This window comes from Melanerpes formicivorus, unplaced genomic scaffold (genome assembly GCF_026170545.1).
Source record: "Melanerpes formicivorus ecotype bairdi unplaced genomic scaffold, bMelFor1.0.p_v2 SCAF_74, whole genome shotgun sequence".
In the NCBI taxonomy this organism is placed as follows: domain Eukaryota; kingdom Metazoa; phylum Chordata; class Aves; order Piciformes; family Picidae; genus Melanerpes; species Melanerpes formicivorus.
In genome coordinates, this window is record NW_027142426.1 from 1,715,983 (window position 1) to 1,743,158 (window position 27,176).

The 27,176-nt window shown below is 40.5% G+C and overlaps 1 protein-coding gene across 37 annotated transcripts in view; it reads left to right on the forward strand.

Moving 5' to 3' along the window:
* The window catches only part of SLMAP (sarcolemma associated protein), a 92,256-nt gene that overhangs the window by 7,654 nt on the left and 57,426 nt on the right, over positions 1 to 27,176 (forward strand). Inside the window, exon 1 of one of the 37 annotated variants that reach the window (XM_068163734.1) lies at positions 18,092 to 18,189. The exons of the other annotated variants lie outside the window; for them this stretch is intronic. Coding sequence (XP_068019835.1) covers positions 18,175 to 18,189 — 15 coding nt within the window. The 5' untranslated portion in view covers positions 18,092 to 18,174. Of the gene's footprint in view, positions 1 to 18,091; positions 18,190 to 27,176 lie in introns of those variants that run through there. 37 annotated transcript variants of the gene reach the window in all.

Sequence of the window (27,176 nt, forward strand, 5' to 3'; positions counted from 1 at the left end):
TTGAATCACATCAGTAATTGCTTCCTGTTAATGTTTCTTACTTGCTAAGAATTTGGTTTGAGATCCCTGCGTTTCATTACATCTTTCTGTGACAGTGCATTAACATTCACAGCTTCTCTGTCTTCCCAGAAGCATTTCTGCTTGTAGCAGAATTATTGGAAGAAGGTGTAAGAATATTGCCACATTTTGGTTGAATATATACAAGTGTTTTTTTTTTTTGGTCTGCATTAGGAGTGGGAACCTCAGGCAGAGAGATGGATCGAACTGTACCATCTCAAGACCCTGCAAGAAGGCAGACATGTCTGCCAAATGCCCAGAACCATTTCCTTTTGAAAAAGGAAAATCTTTGTGCTGGAGCCAGACACTTAATCGGATACAATTTCTGTGTTATGTTGTACCAGACACACATATGTGATTGAGCAGTATCTTAAGTGTTTATTTCAGTCTTGAGGAAGTATAAATAACTTAAGGACTTCTAGCAGGCTTATAAAAGGAAGTGCACAATCCTGTAGTGACACACTAGTTGTGTGGAGAACCACAGAAAAGGTTCAACTTGTAAAAAAATCTTTTTTTAACTTTTGTAAAAGTATCAAAAGTAAATATTATAAAGTACTGGAATTAGTCAAGGGCAGTTAAGGACATGAGGTCTTTGCAGAGCTAAGGAGCATTTCAATATTGATAGCTGAACTAATGGTGCATGCTGGGGGGTAGTATTTACTGTTCTTAAACCTTTTTAGCTTATGAAATAACAGTAGCCAACCACCGAAAAGACCAAAGAATCAAGGATCAGAAATACTCTCTCTAGGAGCATAAAACAGTGAGAACTTGTACTAAATAACAAAAATAATGACAGTTATTTGCTACTGTTAAAGTAACTTTGTCTCCAGTTGGAACATCTCCTTGCATTTTGATTTTCACATGGTAATTCAAATGTGTTGAAAATATTTACTGACAGGAAGACTAGGAAACATTTGGTGTGAGATATATATATAGAAGCTATAGAAGAACAAACAAGTGACCTTTTGGTTTTGTATTAAGAGACTATTGAAGAAATAAGAAGTTATGAAAGCTGTATATTTTTATAATGACAATTCTAATAGTTCATCCATAAAAATAAAATGAATGCTAGAGCTTAAATTACAAGAGTTATGGATGCTTGTAACAGCATATTGAGTAATAAGCATTTCCATTTCTTCCTTTAGAAAGTTATTTCTAATCAAAGAAGAAAAGTTCTGTTATGGGCCAAATGGGTGTCTGTATAGCAGATTCTCTTGAAGGCATTTGGTACTTACTGCTGTGATCTGCATATGCCATTAGTCTTACCTGATACAGCAGTTTTTACTCCTAACTGGCACTTTTCAGAGTTCTTTTTCTGGACATTAAGCAAGATAAAGTTTAAATATAAGTTTTCAAAAACTTTGATGTCTGATACAAGACTATTAATGTTCTCTAAGAGTTTTTTTTTGCTTGTTTAAACCCCTCCCTCACAGCAGATTTTGATGAACCTCCATTGATTTCTATTTTTCAACTACTTTTCTTGAAATGTAATGCTTAACTGTGTAGGGTAGAAGCCAGACCTCTTGACTTGGTGGAGTGCCTTTTGTTTCTGCAGATGTCAGAACTGTAATGAACTGTGTAGTTAGGGTGGTATCTACTTGGAGGAAGTTACAATACAATGAATAAGGATATCCCAGTGTTATGACATGGATGTTCCATCAGGGGATAAGTTAGTTTGATATGGACCTCTTGAGGTCATTTAGTCCAATCTTTGTCACAACAGCAGGTCTGATTAGTTTAGGTTGCTTGTGGATTTCAGATAACATTTTGGATACAAAATTAGTCCCTACTAACAAATAAGCTACTGAGGAGAGGGTCAGGCATGTTTGTTATGTAGGCTGGCTTGTATTGCTGTTGTTATGTTCTGAACTTTCAGTCTGTATGTATGTATAATTCAGTGTTATACCTGGAGTAGTTATGGTGTAAAATTAGATAGAAATTCTTTTAACATTGCATAGAGGAAAAGAAGCACTAAATGAAGGAACTAAGAATGTTCACTGTTCCACCCGTAATTCCATCAGGATGGAAATAACACAACACTTTCACTAACAGCTCTCAACCACTACTTCCTTTTTAAGAACTCAAAGGGAAATATTTTTTTTTCCTTCTTCTTCCCCCTCAATCCTCCTCCTCACAGACTGTTTCTAGACTGCCTATTCCAGCAGTTGTACAAGGAAACCAGGAATCCCAATTTGTCATAGAAAGGGTATGTTTGGGTTTGCTTTCTGTGTAGCTATCTGATATAAGGCCTGTATAAGCAAGGCCTTTGGGAGGTATATAAATATTGTTTGTGAAGCTGAAGGCCGATGATTTGGCTTATGAGCAGAAGCCTTCCTATGTAATTAAAGAACTGGTAGACTGCTATTAAATTAATGTTTCCTGTAACACCGAAAGACATGTGGATGTTCTCAGCCTATTTGAATGCTCTTTGCCTGTGGTGTCACCCTGATTTTTAGTTAAATTTATTAATGTGACTGTTAATTAGAAAATCAAAAGTATGTATGCTGTGCTTGGATAACTTTTAATTTTCATGCAAATGGTAGGAAAAATGTTTTTGTTGGGTTTTGTGTTTGAACAAATGTATTGCATTGATATGTATGGACAACTTCCTCTCAGAACTCATGTTTTGTTTTGAAATCTGTGCGCACACGATATCTTGCCTACAGAAATCAGTACAGGCTATACATGCATTTTATTGCAGAACATCACCTCCTGGTAAATTCAGTGCAGAGCTACATTTTAGCTGCAGGTTGACTTAGTCTGACCCCATGTTCCAGAAGTGGGCTTGAGGAGAATTAGTTTGGCAAAATATTTCACCAACACAGCAGTCCTGCTCTCTTCGAACCACTGTGGGTCATCTAGATTACATTCCTGTGGGGTCTTTGGGTCATCCTGTTCTGGGATTTGCCTGATTCACAAGCCTAGTGTAAATGTGCCTGCCACTGAAAAGTTTTGTGTGCAGATAGGTGGCTTTATTTAGTTTCCCCTGGCTGATCCAATGAAAAAGTGTTCAATTTTCGTCTTCTCTTTCACGGATGGCTTTATGCTGAGCCTTCCCAGGTTAGGTGTTGTTGCATCGGTTGTAGATGAGGATGTAAAATTTATAAACTAATACTAAAGGATCTTGATGATTAGTCTTTCATTGGAGATCCGTAACTTCTGCCTTTTGATGTGTTTCATAGTGTAAGCTTGTTGTACACATCTTCCTATGTAATTGCCGTTTTATATTTCCAAAAGATTTACAAAAATATTGGTGTTAATGTCCTTAGTAATCACAGTATCACAGTATAACCAAGGTTGGAAGAGACCTCGAGGATCATCGAGTCCAACCTGTCACCACAGACCTCATGACTAGACCATGGCACCAAGTGCCACGTCCAGTCTCCTCCTGAACACCCCCAGGGACGGCGACTCCACCACCTCCCCAGGCAACACACTCCAATGATGAACGACTCGCTTGGTGAAGAACTTCATCCTCACCTCGAGTCTAAACCTCCCCTGGCACAGCCTGGGACTGTGTCTCCCTGTTCCGGTGCTGGTTGCCTGGGAGAAGAGACCAACCCCCCCTGGCTACAACCACCCTTCAGGTAGCTGTAGAGGGCAACGAGGTCACCCCTGAGCCTTCTCCTCTCCAGGCCAAAGAATCCCAGCCCCTCCCCATAGGGCTTGTGCTCAAGGCCCCCCACCAGCCTCGTTGCCCTTCTCTGGACACACTCAAGTGTCTCGATGTCCTTCTTAAACTGAGAGGTCCAGAACTAGACACAGCACTCAAGGTGCGGCCTAACCGATGCAGAGCACAGGGGCACAATGACAGCACAACCCATTTAAGGGCTGTACAATTAGCATTTACTCACCAAATAGTGAAGTCTGTTTCAGTGAGGAATTGTATTAGAGTAAGGAACTTTTATAGCAGGATCTGTTTTAGAATGACTATCTGTGATTATGTATAGGCATAAAATGGCTTTTGTCTTTTAACTATTACATTTACAGAAAGAGACAACTTGCATTTATATTGTAAGGTCATTTATATATAATGGATGAGAGAGTGGAAACACAAGTAAGAAGCAGAAATAAATTAAAAAAAGGACAAATCAGCTTTCTAGGAATACTCTCTTCAATCTTAAACTTTTGTTCAACTCTGTTTGGAGTCTGAAATAACAAAAAAGCATGGTAGAATGAACATACCAGCAAAACAAATTGTAGAATAAAGGAAGGGGCCAGCTTTTTACAGTTTAAATATTACCAGTGGCTTTGTAATTCCTAAGACTTCAAAAAGGGATTTAGTGAGTATGTTGAGTCCAAACTGGACGATGGCCTGGTTCAGTCTTTGCTTTTACCATTTCTGAGCCTTTTGGGGGGTTCCTTTCCATAAAGCTAGAGATACTATAGTGGACAGAGGGGACCAACCTGCTACTTATCTTCCAATTTTCTTCCCTCTTCATTGTTCTTCCTTTCATGGTCTTCACTGCACTAATTCAAATTCTAGAACAGTTATTAACAAAACTCCTGACTGCAGTAGAATTTCCCACTGTTTGTGCTTTTTATAGCTCTTGATGAAATGTCCCATTTTGTTGGAATAGAAGACTTCATTTGCTCATACAGCTGGCTGTGAGCACAGCTTCTTTTGGTGGTGTCTATGACTAGGTCTGAGGGCCTTTTTAAACTCTTCAGTGAGTTTGAGGTTTTTTATGAATATGCTGCATGGACTTAGGCTGGTGTAGATGAGCTGCTTCTTTTCCTCATGCATTTTATTTTTCAGTGATTGAGAGAGCATTAGCTATACTGGGGCTTACTTTTTAAATGTAGCCTTTGAAGTATGAGCTTTGTTTGCTGGCATCTTCAAAGAAAGAGGAGAAAGTTTATCCACTTTGATAAACAAGCCTTTAGAAAACTGTATGACCTTGCAGGAAGAAGGATTAACGATGGAAGGAATGTCTTGTATAATCAGCAGTGGTAGAGTGGGTTGAAGTGCAGTTTATTAAAGTGTAAAGCACTGAGAGACCCATCTACACTTGAGGCAGAGGAAAGGTATTATAACTTAAATGTCTTAATTATAACAATTAACATTTGTTTAACTTGCTAATGGTGTATTAAGCCAAACGTACACGTTTTGAAAACATTCTAATTCAAATGCTTGTTTGCCTGCAAGTATTACAGCTTCAGGTTCTAGAAAACAGATACTTCTGACTGTTCTTTATAAAATAAGGTACTGCCTATTTTGTTTTTCAGACCTGTTAAAATATTACACTTGGGTATAACTGTTAAAAATGCCCCACAGCAGGAAGTGTGTGTCTTGCATCTTCCCACAATGCCAATGAGAAATTACATTATGAAAACTGTGGTAGAATATGGAGTCTTTGTTACTTTCAGCCAGATTCAGTGCTGCAGTTCAGAGAGGAGTTGTGTTTGTTTGTTTCCAGTTCTGCTCTTTTACAGGATTTTTTTTTCCAACTCAAAAGATAACCTCTTAAATATTGATTTCTGTGTTCCTCTGAGCTTTCCAGTTCACTTGACAAAACAACTAAAGATAAGAATCCAAGTCTTGTGAACTTGTCTGGTGAAAATCTTTTAGAAAATCTGAGGTCACTGAATTTTCTCATTTCTGAAAATATGAGCAATAAAGCTTCTTTGGAACAAGAGGCTCTTGCTACTCTTAGGTCAGTAATCTAGTAAATTAACAGGAAGAGTGAAGTAGGGTAGGCAGCAAAAAAGCCTGATAAACCACAATGTCGGAACAGAGTGTTTCTCTTTTCATTTATGTAAACCTCTTGGGACCTAAAGACTATGTAGCAGTGAGTATCTTTGTGGACTTTTGGATAGCAACTTCCTTTTAGTGTAATGTGTATGTATTGCCATTAGAAAAGACACTATTTCTGGTTGTGGAATTAAAGTTTCCCTTTATATTTTCTACTGAAGTGAGAACAAATCTGTCAGGAAAGATTGCAGGTGCACAGAATTTTTCCAAACTGGTTCTTAAGTGTCAGATGGAGCCCTTCTGCATCCTTCATCTGTCCTATCTTCCACATGTTAACTCTTGTGCTTGGGCTGCTCTTAAAACACCTTTCATAAATAGCACTGTGAGGAACATTGGAGTTTCTAAGGCTTTCTTCCTGAAAGTAATTTTTGATCTAGCAGCCACCTGCCACTTGCTCTACTGTCTGTTTCTGCAAAGAAAGAGATTCCCAGCAGCCTGTGGTAGCATTCCCATCACAGCTGCACCTTTGATTCCCTTTCTTTTTTGTTCAAATATGTTTGAGGTAAGTGTTATGTGATGATGGGACAGCCAGACACTAGTAATTTCAGGAGCTGGAGTGAGATGGAAGAATGAAAGACATTTTTCTGTTTTGTGTCTTATTCCTTCTAAATCAAACCTACCAGTTTTTGAGGTCAGTTTCTCTCTTTTGAGCATGGTAGCCATACTTGTGTTCCCTTGCTGTGGCACTGGTCTTTTGCTGATCGACAGCCTCCTAAACATGAGCCAGCAGTGTGCCCAGGTGGCCAAGAAGGCCAATGGCATCCTGGCCTGTATTAGGAATAGTGTGGCCAGCAGGAGCGGGGAAGTCATTGTGCCCCTGTACTCTGCATTGGTTAGGCCGTACCTTGAGTCCTGTGTCCAGTTCTGGGCCCCTCAGTTTAGGAAGGACATTGAGACACTTGAGGGCATCCAAAGAAGGGCAACAAGGCTGGTGAGAGGCCTTGAACACAAGCCCTATGAGGAGAGGCTGAGGGAGCTGGGATTGTTTAGCCTGGAGAAGAGGAGGCTCAGGGGTGACCTCATTGCCCTCTACAACTACCTGAAAGGTGGTTGTAGCCAGGAAGGGGTTGGTCTCTTCTCCCAGGCAACCAGCACCAGAACAAGGGGACACAGTCTCAAGCTGTGCCAGGGGAAGTTTAGGCTGGAGGTGAGGAGAAAGTTCTTCACCTAGTCATTGGAATGGTCTGCCCAGGGAGGTGGTGGAGTCACCATCATCCCTGGAGGTGTTCAAGAGGGGATTGGATGTGGCACTTGGTGCCATGGTCTAGTCATGAGGTCTGTGGTGACAGGTTGGACTCAATGATCCTCTTCCAACCTTGGCGATACTGTGATACTGTGAAAGGTAGTCTCCAGGTGCTTAAGTACCATGGGTAGCAGAAGCACATCTGTAATGTCAGGCTGGAGAACTGTAGAGGTGAGCTTCATATCATCAGTGAGACACAAAGCACTTTTTGGTATTAGGGATAAACAGTCAGGTGAAAAGAGCACTGATCAGTGAAGATCCCATGGAGTTTGACAACATTGGAAATGTATTGCATGGGATAGGGACAAGATGATTGTTGCAGTGATCCAAAAGGGAATAGCAAAACAACGATTGAAGCCACAGTTACACACTTGAGATTTTAAGTTGCTCTTGGCAGGGGTAGGCGGGGGGAAACAAAACACCAACAGGAAGCATATATTACCACTTCTTCTTTTCAAATTTGCTTGTACCATTAAGCATAGGTGCTTGAAGATCAGAGTTGTGTGCTGTTGTCATTAAGGTTAGAGGTATCGTTTCAGGTAAAGCTTTTAGTTTTGAAAATTTTCTTTTAAGTCTGCTGCTTGCGCATTTCATTGTGAAAAATGTGTATTTCTCTCAGCTAAATGAGCTTTCACATTATTCTTACCCTTAAAAAGAGGCACCATAATGAGCAATACAGAAATGAGAGTTGTGATGAGCTTCATTTATAGCCAAACAAATACTTCTGGATCAGGTAGATATTTTTCATTGAGCTACTCATGCAGGTGGAAGGCAGGTCATTTTTTGTGGAAAATTATAGGGAAAAATAGTTCAATCTCTTTGTGTAAGACTCTTCCTAATAAGGAGTATGTAATTTCTCTGCTACATTTGAGACACTTATTGTTTACTACTTAACCTGTTTTTAAATAGTTTGATGGAGTGGGGTTTCTTTTTAAAGTATATGTTGTGATTTGCCAATGAGAGCACTGGATGTTAACATTTGCATCAGTGGTTTTGGTTTGTGTTTTAAATAGCAGTATGGAACTACTTAGGTTCACTTCCATGGTTCTATCACAGTTAAATTAGTTTCTGTTACTTCATGTGGTTTTGAAGGTGCTGCTTCATGAAGAAATCCAGGATTTCAGTTTGGGTTGTAGTTGACAGAAGCTCTAGTAGTTTTCTTCAAATGGCAATTGGGGGGGCTGTTTTTTGAGACTCACAGTAAATTATGATCTTCATCTGCTACCAATTTGAACTTTTCTGTTATACAATATCTGAAGTGAATGAAAAACAGAAATTCAGGTATAGTTGGAGGAGCAGCAATGTGGGCACTTAAATGAAAAGTTACCTATTTGCTGAGTGATTCTTAACATAATGTAAGGATGGTTAACTATTGCTTGAAAAGAAATTGTGTGGTCTCCAAAATGTGTAGTCTTAGAAGCTCTTTATTAAATCTGTTGTTAGGTTGACTCACGTTGGTGTGTTTCTTCTTGTGTGGTTGTTTTGGGGTTTATTTTTTATTTCTCTCTCTTTGGAGTTTGTTTGGTCTTGTGTGGGTTTTTTGGTTTTGGCTTGTTTGGGTTTTTTGTTTGTTTGTTTGTTTTTTATGAATGGTTTAGGGATTAATATACATGGATTTTTCAGTTTAAATTATGCTGTACAGCAGTCTGAGAGGAGATAAGCAATAATCTATTGCCATTTAAGTGGTATTGAGGTTCCAGCTGACTTGACTGACTGTGGGCATACTTCTGGGTTGCAGAGCAAAATGTTTGTAAGTCATGCACAGCTGGTAAAACAATAGCAGTGAAAGAATGAAAGGTGATCGTTGGTTTTGAGTGAAGTTTTATAAATGCTATAGGCTTACTGGCAAAAACCAAATCTGTTGCAAGATGATGTCTGTTGTAACTTACAGGACATCACTTTCTTTGTGTGAATGATTATAGTTTCAAGTAGTAAGTAAAAACTGAATGAATAATTGGTTATAGTAGGTATGACTGATGAAATCCAGAGGGGCTCTGTGAAAGTCTAACAATATTTGCAAAGTATTTTATACAAGGTAATTTAGGAATTGGCACAAGACTTAGGAAGAAAGGGTTAAGTTCAGTTGGTTTGAAATGCCTACCATTTTTCTTTCAGAATAATCTGTGTGAGTTGTGGAATTTTTCTTCTCTCCTTCATTACTCTGAACTATTGATGTGGTTTACACGTTTTTGTTTACTAGTCCACTGCTGCTGGTGTTTAAATATTCAAGCTAAACTTTTCAAAGGGAAGTGAAGAAAACAATGTTCCTGATGCACCTATTAAGAAATACTGAGGTTAAAACTCTTGAGAAACAGAGAAGGCAAATGCTGTTGGGTGGTTGTTGATGATCCTGTCTGGTGCTTTGAATTAGTTCTCCTTGATGCCCGTTGAGTGGATGGTGTTGGAAGTCTAGAAACACTCAACTGTTGAGTCTGTAAGTCGTCATACCATCCTGTTTGTGCAGTCACCAGGTAGGTAAGCTGCTCAAGTTGTCCAGCTTTGAGTTAAGTGTGAAAAGTGCAGTTTAACAACATAAATGAGGAACCTTGGATAACTGAATCTGGTGTGGGGGTTGTTTTTTTGACTTGTACCTAATTTTAAGAGACAGAAAAGCAAGCCAAGGAATAAACAAATAGCGTGAAAAAAACAATAAGTTGTCTTAGGACAATCAAACTAAGAGTTAAATTACCTACTTGTGTTTGTTTGGAGCCCCCCTTTGTTTTTAGAGTACCTTCTGCTGATGGTTGAAACTATAGTACAGGATGTTCTGTGACGTGCCTCTAGTTGCTTATGTGCTTTGCACATGTTGCAGTTGCATGGTGAGAGGGCAATTCTTCCACGTGTTTAATTGTGTGGGTTTTGTTTGGTGGTGTTTGTTTTTTGTTTTTGTTTTTGTTTTTTTTTCCCCCAAAAGAAACCAGAACATATAAAGGGGGAGGAAGGTGTGGTGCAACTTCTAAAGCAGATGTTTGGGAGAGCAGAAGAGATCACTAGTGGTGTGCCCCAAGGATCAGTGCTGGGCCCCATGCTCTTTAACATCTTTATTGGTGATCTGGATGAGGGCATTGAGTCCATCATCAGTAAATTTCCAGACAACACCAAGCTGGGGGCAGGAGTTGATCTGCTGGAGGGTAGAGAGGCTCTGCAGAGAGACCTTGACAGGCTGGACAGATGGGCAGAATCCAACGGCATGAGATTTAACACATCCAAGTGCCGGGTTCTGCACATCAGCCACAACAACCCCATGCAGTGCTACAGGCTGGGGTCAGAGTGGCTGGAGAGCGGCCAGGCAGAGAGGGACCTGGGGGTACTGGTTGATGGTAGGCTGAACATGAGCCTGCAGTGTGCCCAGGCAGCCAGGAGGGCCAATGGCATCCTGGCCTGCATCAGGAACAGTGTGGCCAGCAGGAGCAGGGAGGTCATTCTGCCCCTGTACACTGCACTGGTTACACTGCACCTCGAGTGCTGTGTCCAGTTCTGGGCCCCTCAGTTTGGGAAGGAGGTTGACTTGCTGGAATGTGTTCAGAGAAGGGCAACAAAGTTGGTGAGGGGTTTGGAACACAAGCCCTATGAGGAGAAGCTGAGGGAGCTGGGGTTGCTTAGCCTGGAGAGGAGGAGACTCAGGGGTGACCTTATTGCTCTCTGCAACTACCTGAAGGGAGGTTGTAGGAGGGCGGATGTTGGTCTCTTTTCCCAGGCAGCCAGCACCAGAACAAGAGGACACAGTCTCAGGCTGCGCCAGGGGAGTTTTAGGCTGGTTGTTAGGAAGAAGTTCTGCACAGAGAGAGTGATTGCCCATTGGAATGGGCTGCCCAGGGAGGTGGTGGAGTCGCCATCATTGGAGGTGTTCAGGAGGAGACTTGATGGGGTGGCTTGGTGCCGTGGGTTAGTTGTTTAGGTGGGTTGGATTGGTTGATGGGTTGGATGCGATGATCTTCAAGGTCTCTTCCAACCTGGTTTATTCTATTCTGTGCCTCTTTGCTGTAGTTACGTCGACTATGAAATGTTAACTGCCCCACAGCATAGGCCTTGTGCTAAAGAAGGAACTTATTAGGATGAAAAGTAGTTGAAATACTTAGGGAAGAAAGCAGAGAGCTTGACTCCTGGCACACCCCTTAGGTAGGAGATACTGAGTGCTGTTGAGGAATGTGCTATTCAGTAAAGCTAAGAGATAGGTAAAGACTGAGGTTGTATGTACATTACTTTCTAGGACCAGTCACAGACTCTCTCATTTGAGAGTACCTCAACTGCAGCCACATATTCAGAACCTAGGAGCTACTGTCAGGTGGCAACAGAAGGAGAATGTAATTTTAAGATCAAGTAGGAGAATGACTTGCTTCCTTTCTTCGATGTCCATGGTATGCCAATTCCTACCTAGTTAACAGGAGCAGTGTGAAAAAGTGCTTTGATGTAAGAGAGTCTTGCCCTTTACTTGTTAGCTGTATTTGCCAGATTATGTAACTGTGGCTGGTTATTTGCTTGGATCTGTGCATAATCAATCAGGTGAGTTGTTACTGATCTATAAGTAAATTTCATGTCAATTCAAGCAAGGAAGGGAAGAGACCATCATGGCTGAGTTGAGACCTGCTGGTCAGACTAGAAGACAGGAAGGAAGTGTGCAGGCAGTTTAAGCAGGGACTTGTATCTTAGGAAGAGTATAGGGATGCTGCCTCGTTGTTTAGGGATGAGGTCAGGAAACCCAGGGTGTGGCTGGAGCTGCACTTGGCAGGGGATGTGAAGAATAACAAGAAGGGCTTCTACAGGTATGTTGACCAGAAAAGGAAAGTTGAAGAAAATATCAGTGACATTTTGCCTTGGTGTTCACTAGCAACCTCTCTTCTCACACTTCCTGATTTCAAAGACTGCAAAACTGGGACCCGGGGGACAAAGGTCCGCCCACTGTAAGTGAAGGTAAGGTTTGTGACCACCTAAGGTATCTGAATATACATGAGTCTGTGGGACCTGATGAGATGCATCCCAGAGTCCTGAGGGAACTGGCTCTTATGGTTGGTAAACCACGCTCTTGATATTTGAAAAGTCTGGAAATGAGGTACCTGGAAGAAGGAAAACTCTAAACACTTTTTTTTAAAGGGTAGAAAGGAGGACTCTAGCAACTGCTGACCTGTCCAACCTCCCCTCTCTGCCTGGGAATATCACATAAAAGATCCTCATAGAAGATCTGATAATGCGTTTGGATGACAGGAAGGTGATTTGAGACAGCCAGCGTGGCTTCACCAAGGGCAAGTCCTGCCTGAACAACCTAATGGTTTTCCACAATGGAGTGACAACATCAGGGAGTCATCTGTCTGGACTTCTGCAAGGCCTTTGACATGGTCTCCCTCCCAACAACATCCTCCTTTCAAAGTTGGAAAGATGTGGATTTGATGAGTAGACTGTTTTGTAGATAAGGAATTGACTGGATGGTTGCATCCAGAGGCTAGTAGTCAGTGGTTCAATGTCCATCTGGAGATGGGTGACAAGTGGTGTTCCTCAGGGCTTTTTACTGGGACCAGTGACATTTAATATCTTTATCAATGGTCTAGATAGTGGGATTAAGTGCACCCTCAAGAGGCTTGCAGATGACACCAAGCTGAGTGGTTCTGTTAATAGACCAGAGGGATGGGATGTCATCTAGAGGGGCCTTGATGAGCTGGAGTAGTGGGCCCAGTTAAACCTCATGAGGTTCAACAAGGTTAAGTGCAAGGTCCTGCACCTGGGTTGGGACAATGCCCATTATCAATACAGCCTGGGGGAGGATATGACAGAGACCAGCCCTGTGGAAAAGGACTTGGGGGTACTGGTGGACAAAACCCTGGACATGACTCGGCCACGTGCACTTGCAACCCAGAAAGCAAATAGCATCCTCAGCTGCGTCAAGAGAAGCATGGCCAGCAGACAGGAAGAGGTGACTCTGCCACTTTGGACTGGACCACACCTGTGTCCAGCTCTGCTGCCCTCAACACAAGAAGGACATGAACTTGATTGAGCAGGTTCAGAAGAGGGCTACAAAAATGATCTAAGGGTGGATTTGAATTGAACTTTAGGAAGATGCTCTGTACTATGAAGGTGGTGGAACACTGGAACAAGTTGCCCAGGGAGGTGGTAGAAGAAAACTATTTTAACAAAAAGTTTGGAAGAAAGAAGCCATGGGGTCACAAACATGTTTCTCTTTGTGTTTAACCATGTGGCTTCTAAATCTGCAAATTTCTAGTGGGCCAACCTGTTTTCCTTTGAAACCAGCTGTGGATAGTACCTAATTCCAATTAAAGTTTTTTAAAACTATGTGTTAATACTAGACTAATTATAGGCAGCATAGAAGCCTCACTGATTTTCCTTGAATTAAAGTATAGGCTTGTCTATAACCATATGAAATTTAATGTTCCTATGTCAAACTTAATCACAAACATGTTTTTTGTGGGAAGGCTGTGTTTGTACTGGGAGTGCAGTTTGAATTTAAGGTGAACTTAATTTGAGAGTTTATCTGTTTTGGTGAACAGCCAGTACAGATTCTGTTTTTCCACAGCATAGATGGAACTGATTTGATGCACAGTATTGTGCCTTGCCACTCTTAGTAAATGTTATCATTTCTGATGACTGTAGAAAGCAAGTTTGCTGAGCTTTCTTCTGTGTTCTGTGGAGACTGTTGAGTTTGAAAGAAAACTTAAAATGCTTTTGCTTTGAGTTACCAGTGTGTATCCTTCTGCTAGTTGTTTTTGTACTTTTAGAATAGAATAGAATAAACCAGATTGGAAGAGACCTTCAAGATCATCATGTCCAGCCCATCAACCAATCCAACCTACCTAAACAACTAACCCATGGCACCAAGCACCCCATCAAGTCTCCTCCTGAACACCTCCAATGATGGTGGCTCCACCACCTCCCCGGGCAGCCCATTCCAATGGGCAATCACTCTCTCTGTATAGAGCTTCCTCCTAACATCCAGCCTAAAACTCCCCTGGCACAGCCTGAGACTGTGTCCTCTTGTTCTGGTGCTGGCTGCCTGGGAGAAGAGACCAACCTCTCCTGGCTACAACCACCCTTCCGGTAGTTGTAGAGAGCAATAAGGTCTTCCCTGAGAATGCAGTTCAAGAAAGTGCTACCTTTTAAGAAAAAGCATAACTGTTCTCAGAATATCAATGTTTTTGAACTGATGATTAGACACGGGGAAAAGCACGTTAGTTTCAGTTCTTTTGCAACATGTAGCCAATTTCTGGCTAGGTATTTTTCACCATTGATTAGAGAGGTGAATTTTTACATTTAATGTGAAAAGGCCTTGGGAGCATTCTGAGTTATACACATTCTTGGTAGGATTTCAGTAACTTGCATAATTTCAGTAGCAGGAACATTGAAGTTGAGAAACCCAGTTTTAAAACCTGTCAAGTAGGAGAATTGTTAATGTGGCTGTTGTAGCTTAAAAGTAGCTTGTGTTGGAGGCTCTAGACTGTTAAAACGAAATTAGTAGTTGAGACAGCCCACAGTAGATGTGCTATAATTGATGGAAATTACAGTAGTAAAAAATGTCACCTTGTTACGACAGTCTTCAACTTCGCTTTCTGATCTGCAGTTCTTGAGGGGAATTGCTTTACTTGACCAACGTATAATTACGTTGCCCTCTAGTGGCTGAAACTCTAGTTTAAATAAGGAAAAAAGAAAATATTTTCCTGCTTTGGCAAGGGCTTCAGGGATTCTTACTGGTGAGTGTTTAGGCCTGTTGGGTTTTCACAGTAGCAGTGTGTTCACTTGTCTGTGGAACTACAACTTCCATAACTAAATAATGTCAGGATTGTAAAAAGCAAACATAATATGCTGTAAATCATTTGCTATCAGGGAATACCACCCATAACTATTATGATGGGAACACCCCCCACCTTTCTACAGTCATTATACAATTTATCTTTTTTTTCTAACCTTATGAGATTTTGATGATTACCACATTGGTGTGCTGGTTGCGGTATTTATGGATGTACCTTTCGCTGCTGCATGTGAAGAGTGTAGTGGCACTTCACTTTGAGGTTGTGGAATTAAGTTTCAGGGGAGTGTGTATTAAAAAAGAATTAAGTCCATCTCTCATTTTCTTTTTTTTTTTTTTTTTTTAAACTTGACATTTCCTCTAAATTTGCCCCTTTTTTATCTAGTTCAGAGCATCACAACTGAGTTAATGAGAAAAAATCACTTGATCTTCATTCATAGGTGAACAATATACCAACTCTCTAACTTGGGCGAGATAAGATCCCTGAATAGATAGCTGCATGGAAAAGCGTGGTAGTCAGAGGCACTAGTTATCTTGCTATAATTTTGCATATGCTTTTCAGGACTGAAACTAGCTGTATTTGTGTCATCTCTCCCTCTCATCTTCTCTGTTTACAAATGAAATTAATTCAGAATAAAAAAAGTCAAGTTTATCCTAACTACCATTTTAAAAAAGAGGAGAGAGAAACAACTGTTCTGATGATTATACTGAAGTAAAGTTATTTGGTGTACATCATAGGAGCAACTTAATATTGCTGCTTTTAGGAGGTAAGCTGTGACAAGTTCCATCTGGTGTTTCTAGCCATTAAAAGAGGATATCATCTTGGTAAGAAGAGTGTTATATTGTGCATGTCAGTTGGATAGTGCAACCTGAAATCTCTGTGTGTATGGTTTGAAGTGCCTCTGGTTTTCATACCCGGAAGGATCTGCCATTTGGAAAATTACTTGATGGCTGTTTAAAGGATTAAAGCATCTAAGGTGGATATTTCATCTTAGACTGACAATCTAAAACTGCTGGTGTTAGAAGATGTTGGTGTGTGTTTGGGTTTTTTTGGTTGGTGTTTGGGTTTTGTTTTGGTTTGGTTTTTTGTTTGTTTGTTTTTTATTTGGGAAAGGGTTCTCTTCATTTTAGAAGGAAATAGACATAATTGGTACAAAAACTTGCAAGGCTTAATAATGCATTTTTGAGAGGTGTGGACATCTTCTTTCTCAGGCTCTGTGGCTGATTGAGGGTAAGATTAGCAATTGTCCTGCCCCTGCTCCTGCAGGTTGGTTGTGGGAACTTACCTTGTATTCTAAATACTTTAATGACAGATATTTTAAAAGGTATTCAAGTTGCTGTGGGTCAGGAGTTTGGTTTGGTTTGGTTTGTTTTGTTTGGGGAGGGGGGTTGCAGCGTGGGGCAGGCACAGGTTGTTAGCTTGTCTGTAGAATAAAATTCATGGGCACGGTGTTATCAGTATAGCATACCTGGTGGCTTTGTGGATGTGATGGGAAATGGGTAGAAAGAAGACATCAAAGTACTTTTGTCTGTATAGGAAGCTGTACTGCACTAATTACCTTGGCAAGTTTTGCCCCATTAGCAAACCTTCTAATCTGTAAAACCAAAGTACCACATATGTGATTTTTGCCCTCAAGTAAGACCAGTCTGAATTGTGAGTCACTGTGTTTGAACCTGTAATTACCATATCCTTGAACATGTTATCTGCACTCTGCCCATTCCTCTGTGCCTGCTGGGATTGTTCTGTCATTCTGAACCAGTGAGAAGGCTGCAGCACCTGCCCCTTGTTCTGAAGCCAGTAGGGCACTGCTCAAGAAGTGGCTGACTGTGCTCTGAAATAGTCTATAAAAAACAAGTTCCAGTTCATGCAATCTCACATTGCTGGCAGACCCATCTCAGTATGTGGATGCATGCTGTAGTTACTTATTTTCTTAAGCTTAAAAAACCCCAAACAAACAACAAAAACCCCCCTTAACTGTTGATCTCAGAGGAACATCGGAATAATCTGCTTTTGTTCATTAATAGTAGCATCTGGTTATTGCTTGCTTTGAAAGTCGTGACCCAGGAATGAGTTGCAAATAAATACAGCCTCCTCCCAGACCATTTTCGCTCTCACTTTGTTGGAGGTACGGCTTTGGCAGTGCCTTGAGTACAAATATTAAGCTCCTGATTATCGAATTTCTCCTCTGTGCTGGAAGTGAATTTTCCATCTTTGGATGGAGCCGCACCCTTCTCTGGCAGTGTTTGGTTTCCAGTTAATTGCATTTGCTCTCTCTATGGAATGCTGAAGTTCAAAACACAGAGTAAAAATTAAATTACATTTAGTTTGTGAAAAAAGGTTTTGTCTTTACTTGATGCAGGGAAACAGAGAGGAGCAAATTGCTCTGGTGACCCCTTGGTTTCAGTATGAGGAAATGTGCAGTGAACTCTCATGGCAGTATTTTTTTTCATAGTATTTGTGGTTTGGACTTGTTACAGAAATGTTTAGTTGGGCATGATTAAAATTAGTGCAGTGTCATTTGTACTTGGGCAACTCTTTTGAGTTAGAACTTGTATGTACTTTGCATTTTACTGGCTGTGTTGAATTTATATCACTATCACATTAAGCTTATCCTCAGTACGGTCATTCTAACTCAGTTTGGAAAGGTGCTGAGCATTGTTTTCCTTATGACACCTCTCACCTCTTAATAAATAGTTCAGCAGCAAAAGATGTCAGAAAGCAAGAAATCTTTTCTTTGTGCAAAGGAGGGATGAATTAACTAGGGCTTGCTGCAGATGTTTAGCTGCCCCCTGCAGTCACTTCAGAAGAGTCCTTTCAGATGGAATATTTGCCTTTCTGAAAGGGAGACAGCTGCTTCATAGACTTTTCAGGATATTTGTGGGGGTTTTATGTAGTGTTATTGTGATACCAAACCACTATTGCATTTGGAGCAGTTTGTGAAATCTTATGTGTCTGTTTGGGGGTTCTGTTTGGTTTTGTTTCCCCATTTATCTGAATGTGTGGTCACTGGGAGTTTTCTCTGTCATAAACTAGCAGTGCTATGGAATAAATAGTAGTGGAAAACACAGTACCTTATGTGGAAGGAGTGGGAATGAGGAAGTTTTGAAACAAAATGGAATTGTTGTTGAAACTGTACAGCTGAAAAGTGAACACTTGAAGAGATTGTTCTTTGCAAGTAGAGGAGCTTTGATGTAATGATTAACTAAGAGGAGAAACTAGCTGTGTGTAGCAAGATAGTTAAGCAACTTTTGCTGTACTGCATCTGCTTTGAAATGTCTGGGATTATGGTTGGGACTTGGAGTTTCTTGAGACTAATGAGCTGCCTCACACTTTTTGTTTTCATATAACTTGATCTTCTGGCTCTTCATATGGTGGAATATCTGGTAATCTTGGCTTCTGATGTTTTTGTGTGTGTTGGTTTTTTTCCCCCCCCCAATTTGCTTGCAAATGGAAAATGTAATGGTTTATTAAACTTCTATCTGCCATGCAGATTTCTTAAGGAAATGTTGATTTCAGTTACTTTTTGCTAATCAGCTATCTCATTATTTCAGTATTTTTCAGGAAGCAGAGACAATGGATAATGTTAGTGATGGGTTTCTTGTGCTAAGTATTTATCATGCCTGATCATGATGGTATTTAAGGATTTCCTTTCTAAGAAACATTTGTATTTCATTGGTCTTCTGCTTTCTCTCAGTTCTGCCTATTTTTCCACTGTTTTCCTGCTAAAGCAATTTAGTCTTTTACTAGGTGCTGTAGATCTTTGATTTTATTTTTTTTTTTAATGCAAAATTTTAATGAGGTTGGTCTCTTAAAATTTAAAGACCAGGAGAGACTTAAGCTTTACCTCTGGTCTTAAATTAGGGCGAATCGATGTCCAAACATGACTAATCTCTCTTTTTATGTTGTATCTTTCATCACAGTCATCAGAGACAAGACTGTATTTTATTTTGATCTTACACTTTACCAAGTTGGGCAAAGAATATAACTATCAAATTTTAACCACTTCTTGCTCATGGATTTAAGAATAGAAATTTTAGATCTGTGAATAGTCTTAGTGTTTTAGTATGGTATTAGTACTGGTGCTTTTGCTACTTGAAAGTGTGATAAATTGCAAACATTAGGAACATTTGGAAAGAAGATTGAGTTATGTATGGGAAACTGCCCTTTGTAGAACTCAAAAATCTTTATCTGGATACGTGTGTCCTACAAATACAGCCTTTGGGACTTTGTTCACTTGAAGATAATGTTTACTTTGGTTATTGCGAAGTTTGAATGTGTCATATTGCTAAGCTCTCATAACATTTATTACAGTAAATGATAGTCTTTAGCTTTCAGTCTAATTCTGGAGGAAAATACTAACGTGAGGACATCAGGATTGATGAGTGTTTTGGTAGTGAAGTTAAGTGATTATTCTGAAGTCTGAATTTCTGGGTAATGGCCTATGAAACATTTTAGGTTTGTATTTTAAAGCCCCATCAAGTTGCAGCGTATTTCTGTAATTAATTACTACACAGAACACAGTAACATCAAGCGAAACCTCAGTCAGTCACTTTGTCCACATGTTTTCCCCAGCATGAATGTTTGATGTGGTGATAGAAGTTGATATAAATTATATGAAGTAATCTCTGGTACAACAGTGCTACATGATAGATAACTGTAAAAATGCCTTGCATTACCAGCTTCCTTAATGAATGGAGCAGAGAATATTTGCAACAAGGGCAATGTCCTCCTAGAAAACCTTTAGTCTGGTTTTTATGAATTGCTTGGTTTTCTATATGCAGCAGGGAAGGTGGTGTTGGGGTTTTTTGGTTTGGTTGGTTTTTTTTTCAAAGTGTCTCGTGTTAGAGATTGTAATTTATGACAGCAGTAACATAAAATAGTAAGTCTCTTCATCAGATTGCATTTGTATTCTGATTCAATTTGGACATCTTAAGGACCATGTGTGAGTAAGAATTTCTTGGGAATTTTTCCCTTGATTGTGCTCTGTTGTTAATATATTTTTACCTTAGCACTTAAATCAGCAAAATAGTTTAAAAACCTCCCTGCATCTTCAGGATGACAATTTCACACAATCTAAATTATGCTTTAGGATTCCTGTGTAGGCTGAGAAGTCAAATAATTTTGTTTTCTTCAAGAAAATTTTATATGGTTACTACTGAGTTGTGGGTTTTGTTTTGGGTTTTGTTGGTAGGAATCTTTTCTGCTTTGTCCAAATTCAGAACAGAGTTGCATCTCTTTGTGAGGCTGTTAATGCCCTTTATCTATCTTGCAACTTACTTTTACAAAGGAAATTTTCAAGGATAGAGTACGTGAAGGGCCAGACTTTATTACAATAAATGTGAGGTGTTTTTTTTCTGCTTGCCCTGAAATAATCCAGCATTTGTGCAGAAGACTTTTAGGACTTAGTGTGAACTTTGAGAACAAAAGTTAACTAAGAGGTGTTTGGAAGAGTAGTAATTAGTAGCTATGGTGACAGATGTCTCACTGTAGCAAGTCAGTCAACTATATATAAACCAAAATTACTTGTAAATTAGAACTCTTCCTCAAGATCTCTTCGTTTTAAAAATAGCCTTTTGCATCAAAACTAGTGACAGTGATGTGAAAAGACATCTATTTTTATATGACATCTACATATTTTGTGGTAAAACATTTTATCTTGAGGTTTTCGAGGAGTGCCTTGTCATCCTGCTCCTTTTGACAGCGAATGAGTTTCTAGATTGAGTAATCCATGGCTAGATCAGCACGGTGAATAACTTTTACCTGTTCGAACTACTTTAATGCACACTTTCTGTTTACCAAAGAAAACTGTGTTCAGTAAGAGGAATAAATATTGTGTGCCATGCCTATGATTGCTTCAGGTCACATCCATCAGCATGAATCTTCTACATGAATGTGTTTATTACAGAATTTTCAGGAGTGAGATGTTACTGCATAATAGAGAATGGTCAGGACTTGTTCTTCTGTGACTGGGTGTTTTTCTGCATTTTGCAATTACAGAACATGATGATTGGGAGGAGTTTACTACACAGCTGTCAAGTTGGGTTACATATGATTGTTTCTAGAAAAGAGTTTGTGATGTAACTTGAATGCCTGCAACAGAGGAGTGAGGGCTAACAGATTAGTAATGGGAACAATCCCTTCTAATAGTATCATAGTATCATTCAGGGTTGGAAGGGACCACAAGGATCATCTAGTTCCAACCCCCCTGCCATGGGCAGGGACACCCCACACTAGATCAGGCTGGCCAGAGCCTCGTCCAGCCTGGGCTTAAACATCTCCAGGGACGGGGCCTCGACCACCTCCCTGGACAACCCATTCCAGGGTTTCACCACTCTCATGGTGAAGAACCTCCTCCTCACATCCAGCCTGAATCTCCCCACCTCCAGCTTCATTCCATTCCCCCTAGTCCTGTCACTATCTGAGATCCTGAGAAGTCCTTCCCCAGCCTTCCTGTAGGCCCCTTCAGATACTGGAAGGCCACAATGAGGTCACCTGGGAGCCTTCTCTTCTGCAGACTGAACAGCCCCAACTCCCTCAGTCTGTCCTCATAGGAGAGGTGCTCCAGCCCTCTGATCATCCTTGTGGCCCTTCTCTGGACACGTTCCAGCACCTCCACATCTCTCTTGTACTAGGGGCTCCAGAACTGGACACAATACTCCAGGTGGGGTCTCACCAGGGCTGAGTAGAGGGGGAGGATCACCTCCCTCGACCTGCTAGCCACGCTTCTCCTGATACAGCCCAGGATCTGATTGGCTTTGAGGGCTGCAAGTGCACATTGAGAGCTCATGTTGAGCTTCTCCTCCACCAGCACCCCCAAGTCTCTCTCCTCAGGGCTGCTTTCCAGCCAGTCACTGCCCAGCCTGTATTTGTGCCTGGGATTGCCTCTACCCAGATGCAGGACCCTGCACTTGCTCTTATTGAACCTCATGAGGTTGGCTTGTGCCCACCTCTCCAGCCTGTCAAGGTCCCTCTGGATGGCCTCCCTTCCCTCCAGCGTGTCTGCATTCACATTTGTTGGTTCTGGTTGGTTGGTTGGTTGGGATTTTGGTGTTTGAGGGGTTTTCTGTGTGTGCATGTTTGTTGGGGTTTTTTAATTTAAAAAAAAACCCAACCAAACACCACACCAACAAAACCCCACTAAACACAAAAACACACACACAAAAAATGCCCAGCCCCTCAAAATACCCCCTAGACAGAACATGTTTTGTGCGAATTTTTGCCTGTGTGCAACTTCAGAGTAAAAATACTGTTCAGAAAGCTATCTGAATACTGATACCCTACGATGATGACTCCATTTGGAAGATTATTTTATTACCTGTATGAATTACTGTCACTATAATACAGTACTCTTACTGGAGTTCTTGTTGCTTCAGGTGCTCGGAGTGTTGCTAGTTCCTTTTAATGGATAAAGTAAACTGAGGAAATCTGATTAGTGATGTTTGTACAGTTTTGTACCAAGCACGGTGATGTTGGGGGATCCAGGAATTGTAATTCTGGACTGCCTTTTGTTTATTTTGCTTTCATAAAATATAAGATTATGCAGGTCATTGTTATTTCCTTCATTTACTGCAACTCCAAGTACAGCAAACTCCCAAGTTCTGACTTGAGAAAAGTACTTTAAGGTCTCAAGATTCTGACGTCCAGTAGTTGACAGAAGTCAGATGGCTGATACTATAAATACAGCCTGCTCTCTATGGTTATGTTAAATGATGCCACTGCTGTGGGAGGTGTATGTGGCTTAGGAACCAGTGTCTAAAGCATGGTCTTTTTTAACCCAGGTCATTGTTATATGCCAACCAAATGAAGCAAAGTGAAAATGGTAGGTGTTCTGAAACCACGCTGAGTTGTTCACCTGTCCCTGCCGTGGGCAAACTTTGCTGCTTTTTGTGATGGGGATGGAGCAGATAACTAGGATGATGGGCTCAGCTGCCTCATTTCTTTTGTCCATTACCACACGGGAGTTTAAGACCTCAGTCGTGAATGATACAGTGATTGTGAAAGATGTGTGGGACTACAGTTTGAAGTTGAGGGCAGCAATGCATAATTACAGCAAACCTTTGGAGACAAGGGGTAGAGAGCTTCACACACTCATCCTTTTACTTAAATTGTGAGCAGGAGGTTTTGTTTTTATTTTAAATTAGAGGATTTAGGTTGTGATACAGCTTGAGGTTCTATAACTTAGACTTTTAGTCAATCTCTTCAATATGAATTACTTCATAAAACCCAACAATACTGCTTGAGAATGTTATTTTATAATGAAGAGCCCAAAACATCTAAATAGACTCTTCTAAGCACCATGTAGCAAGTTCTAAAACTGAGTAATTTGAAAGTATTGCTTAATCTTTTTAGTAGCCTTTCTGTTACTACAATGCATTAATACAAATGTAAAAATCCTTTTAATGTTTGACATACTGTTTCTGAATTTCCCTGATGTCCATTGTGTACAAAACTGAAAGTACTGAATAGTAATATTGTGCTCTTGACTAATAGTAACCTTGAGTCCTGAGCTCTTCATCTTCAGACCAGTAAGTTCAGTTGCAACAACTGGCAAATGCAAGGTTTGAATAGTGGTTTAGGAAGTAAATGCTTTTGCCTAATGTGCACAGCAGGTAGGAGATGGCATGCTTTCACCTTTTTCTTGTGAATGCTTTTAATAGTCTATAATTTGAAATTCTGAGAGGTGTAAGTCTCTCTGTAGAACTCAACCATTAAAATAAATAGGGCAGTGTCATAAAAGTTAAAAGGAAGGTCAGTGTTGAAATGTTTGCAGGTACAACACACGTGAAATGTTTGCTCTGTTTTGTTGAGAAAGGTGACATTTTGCTACCAAGGAACACACTAGAGCAACTCAAGGTTGCTCTCAAGCAATTAGAAGTTCTGAGCCATTTAAGATGTTGGTAGCTCTTGGTGCATGATATGGCCCCTCCACCTAAGGTGGTGGTTCCTCCTCCCCAGAAATCCAACCTGTCTTCCCTGTCATAGCCCCTGCGTCCTGCTCAGGCAAAGTCTGCTGTCTTAGCTCAGGCAAAAGTGAAGCTGAGTGACCGGGCTTGTAGTGAACTTCAGTGCTCTTGAACTTTCAGGACATGGTAAGCAGCACAGAGGTTAATAGTTTACAGCACTTCAGATACATCCAGAAAAGGCTGAGCACTGTTTATGCTCAGCCTCAGTTATGCTGGCACAAAACTGCTTATCCTGCCATAGTTTATTTTGCTTGACAACAGGTATGAGCAGCCAGCAGGGTTGTCCTGGCAGTACAGTCAACAAAGCTTTAAGGTGTAAACAGACATGGAACAACTTGGTCAGCAAAAGAGTATATTCCCTGCTGTCCTCTCCCTCCTGGCCTTGTAGCTACTGACAGGTTTGGAAGGATAGCACTGAATTCCTGGGAGTAGCTGAGGACTTGAACCTTTTATGTCAGAGTAGCTGGATTTATATTAGATGTACATGTTTAGATAAAAACTTTGGGTGAATATTTTTGGTCCAGTGCTATATCAAAGTTAACTTTTTGTGTGTGTTTTTAATTTGTTTGTTTGTTGCTTAAATTTTCTTTAGTGCACAGAAAGAGTGCTTAAGTTAATTATTTTTCCAAGAAGTTACTGAAAACTGTTAGCAAATTATATTTCTCTCTGGGGACCTCCAATATTTATGGTCCCTGAATAGTTAGTCACCTCTCCTTCAGTCTGTTCAATCTGGATAGAAAATCCCTTTCTTCACTGCTGGATTCACATTGTGTATTTGCCTCAGGTAGCTAGAATAATTTTTAAAAGGAGGTTTGCTAAGAACTCAAAAGTTAATGCACTAGTATTCCTGAGTTGAAGGAGCTAAAGTTCAGTAAGAACAGCTATTAGACCCATGTGCTTGAGAAATAGAAAACTAAACAGAAAAGCAATTTTGCTTGATGTACTCCACCCTGTGAATTATGCTTGCTTATGGAGACAAATACTTTGAGTTCCTTGATGGGTGGGTGGACTTAGGCAAGTGAGAGGGAAAGGAATTTAGGTTGTGTCTAAGCAGACCAGAATGATGAAGTCAATTGGATCTGGAGATAATTTAGCATTTGAACTTCCTTTTCTTACAGCCGAACAACTGACCTGGAATTCAGTATGGTTCACACAGTGTACACTGCTAGCACAAGTGCTGCTCTTAAAATGAGAAAATAGTGTTTACACTATTGTGTGGGGGAGAAAGCTTTCTGGCTGTAGTGTAATAAATGTTGGCCATATTGGTTTGACCCAGTTTTGTTCTGAAATCTTTGTGTGCAATTTGAATTACGGAATCAACCAGGCTGGAAGAGACCTCCAAGATCATCAAGTCCAGCTGATCACCTCACCCTATCTAACCAATTAAACCATGCCACTAAGTGCCTCATTGAGTCTTTTCTTAAACACCTCCAGGGACATTGACCCCACCACTGCTCCCTGGGCAGCCCATTCCAATGGGAAATCACTCTTTCTGTGAAGAACTTTTTTCTAACATCCAGCCTAAACTTCCCCTTGAAATTGTGTCCTCTTCTTATGTCACTGGTTGCCTGGGAGAAGAGACCAACTCCCACCTGGCTACAGCCTCCTTTCAGGTAGTTGTAGACAGCAGTAAGGTCTCCCCTGAGCCTGCTCTTTTCCAGGCTAAACAAACCCAGCTCCTTCAGCCCCTCCTCACAGAGCTTGTGCACCAGACCCCTCACCAGGTTGGTTGCTCTTCTCTGGACACACTTGAGGAACTCAACATCTTTCCTGAATTGAGGGGCCCAGAACTGGACACAGTATTCAAGGTGTGGCCTGACCAGTGCTGAGTATAGGGGCAGAATTACTTACGGGCTCCTGCTGGCCACACTGTTCCTGATATAGGTCAGGATGCCATTTGCCTTCTTGGCCACCTGGGTACACTGCTGGCTCGTGTTCAGTACCCCTAGGTCCCTTTCTGCTTGGCTGCTCTCCAGTTACCCTGTCCCCAGTGTACTTTGCCTCCCAGTAGAATACTCAGTGTGAAGCAAGTAAATGGACACAGTTGTTGAATGTTCAGTTATGTAGTTTGTAGCATTAGTAGAAGAATGTCATCAAACTGCAGTGTTTGTCTTAGGTGCTCTAAATGACAGCTTTGCTGCCCCTTCGTGGGGCATGTCAGAAATGAAGCTATTAACTTCTTAATGGCTGTAGTTCACAATTTGACTAACTTAAATATTTCTGATTTAAACTAATGCCTTAAAGCCTGTGTGAGAGGGCTCTGAAACATATGGGAGTTGTGTGTACTTCTCTCACACAGGAAATGAGAGCTGAGGAAAAGAATGGTCAAGTAGGAGGTCCTAAAATTGGAATTTTCTTTCTACATTTGTTGTCTTGGCAGTGAAAATATATTGAATGAATAAAATGCTTTAATGGTTGATTTTTATGTTTTTTTCCTGTCAAAGGCAACAGCCTACATTTTGGTACTTATTATTTAACTAATTATTAATTCAGCAGTGGAATAAGGTTGAAGTATATTTCATTACATGCTCTGGTCTGTGTCCATATCTTTAGATGCAGAATGTTTTTCTCTTCATGGAGTGAATCTCACATCTCTGTGGATAAACTGTCTCAGTTCTCCAGTAATTCTCCTCATTGTAATTCTCAACATAATTATCCTGAACTGTGGTTTCAAGCTGGGTTAGATGGAGTAGCAGTAATGTGGTCTTAAAATGGAAAAGGATGGCTATACTTAGTGATAGCAAATGTTATGTGAGACTGTCTTGATGTCATTCTTCATTTACTGCAGTACTGGAACAGTTCTGCTCTGGAAGAGACATGAGGTTCTTCTGTTCAGTGTATTGTACTTGGGCTATTCAGATCATAAGAGTTTGAAAAAACCCCACAGTTTAAATGCTCAAGAACTTGTTAATAGGTGCTTAACTCTTTAAACGTTGTTTTGTTTCTGTTGTCCTGTTTTGAGCACTCACTCTCCACCTTTACCTTTGACCTTGTAGCAAACAGTTACATAAAAGATTCTCTGTCTTTGGCTTTTGAATATGAGTTAACTTTCTCAGAGCAAATTAAAAAACTAACAAGTTTATTAACAGTTCATTTTTCATGATGTATTTGTCTACACTGTAGGCTAATTCTAGAACTTCATGTTAAACTTTTAGTTGGATCCTTAGTGTAGTATATTGAGAGAAATGCTCCATATCATGAAGATGAAAAAATGCAGTGCTTTAAAGCAAATGTTATAGTCCAGTGTTAAAACAGCACATCAGTGTTTTGTTCTACGGTTGTGTTGTGCTATAATTAAGTGTAATGTAATTAATGTGGTGCACTACTTAAGTGATTTCTTTCTTTTTAAGATTTTCTGAGCCTATCTTTTGTTTTCTCTGAGATCCTTCAGAAGCATCTCATCCTAT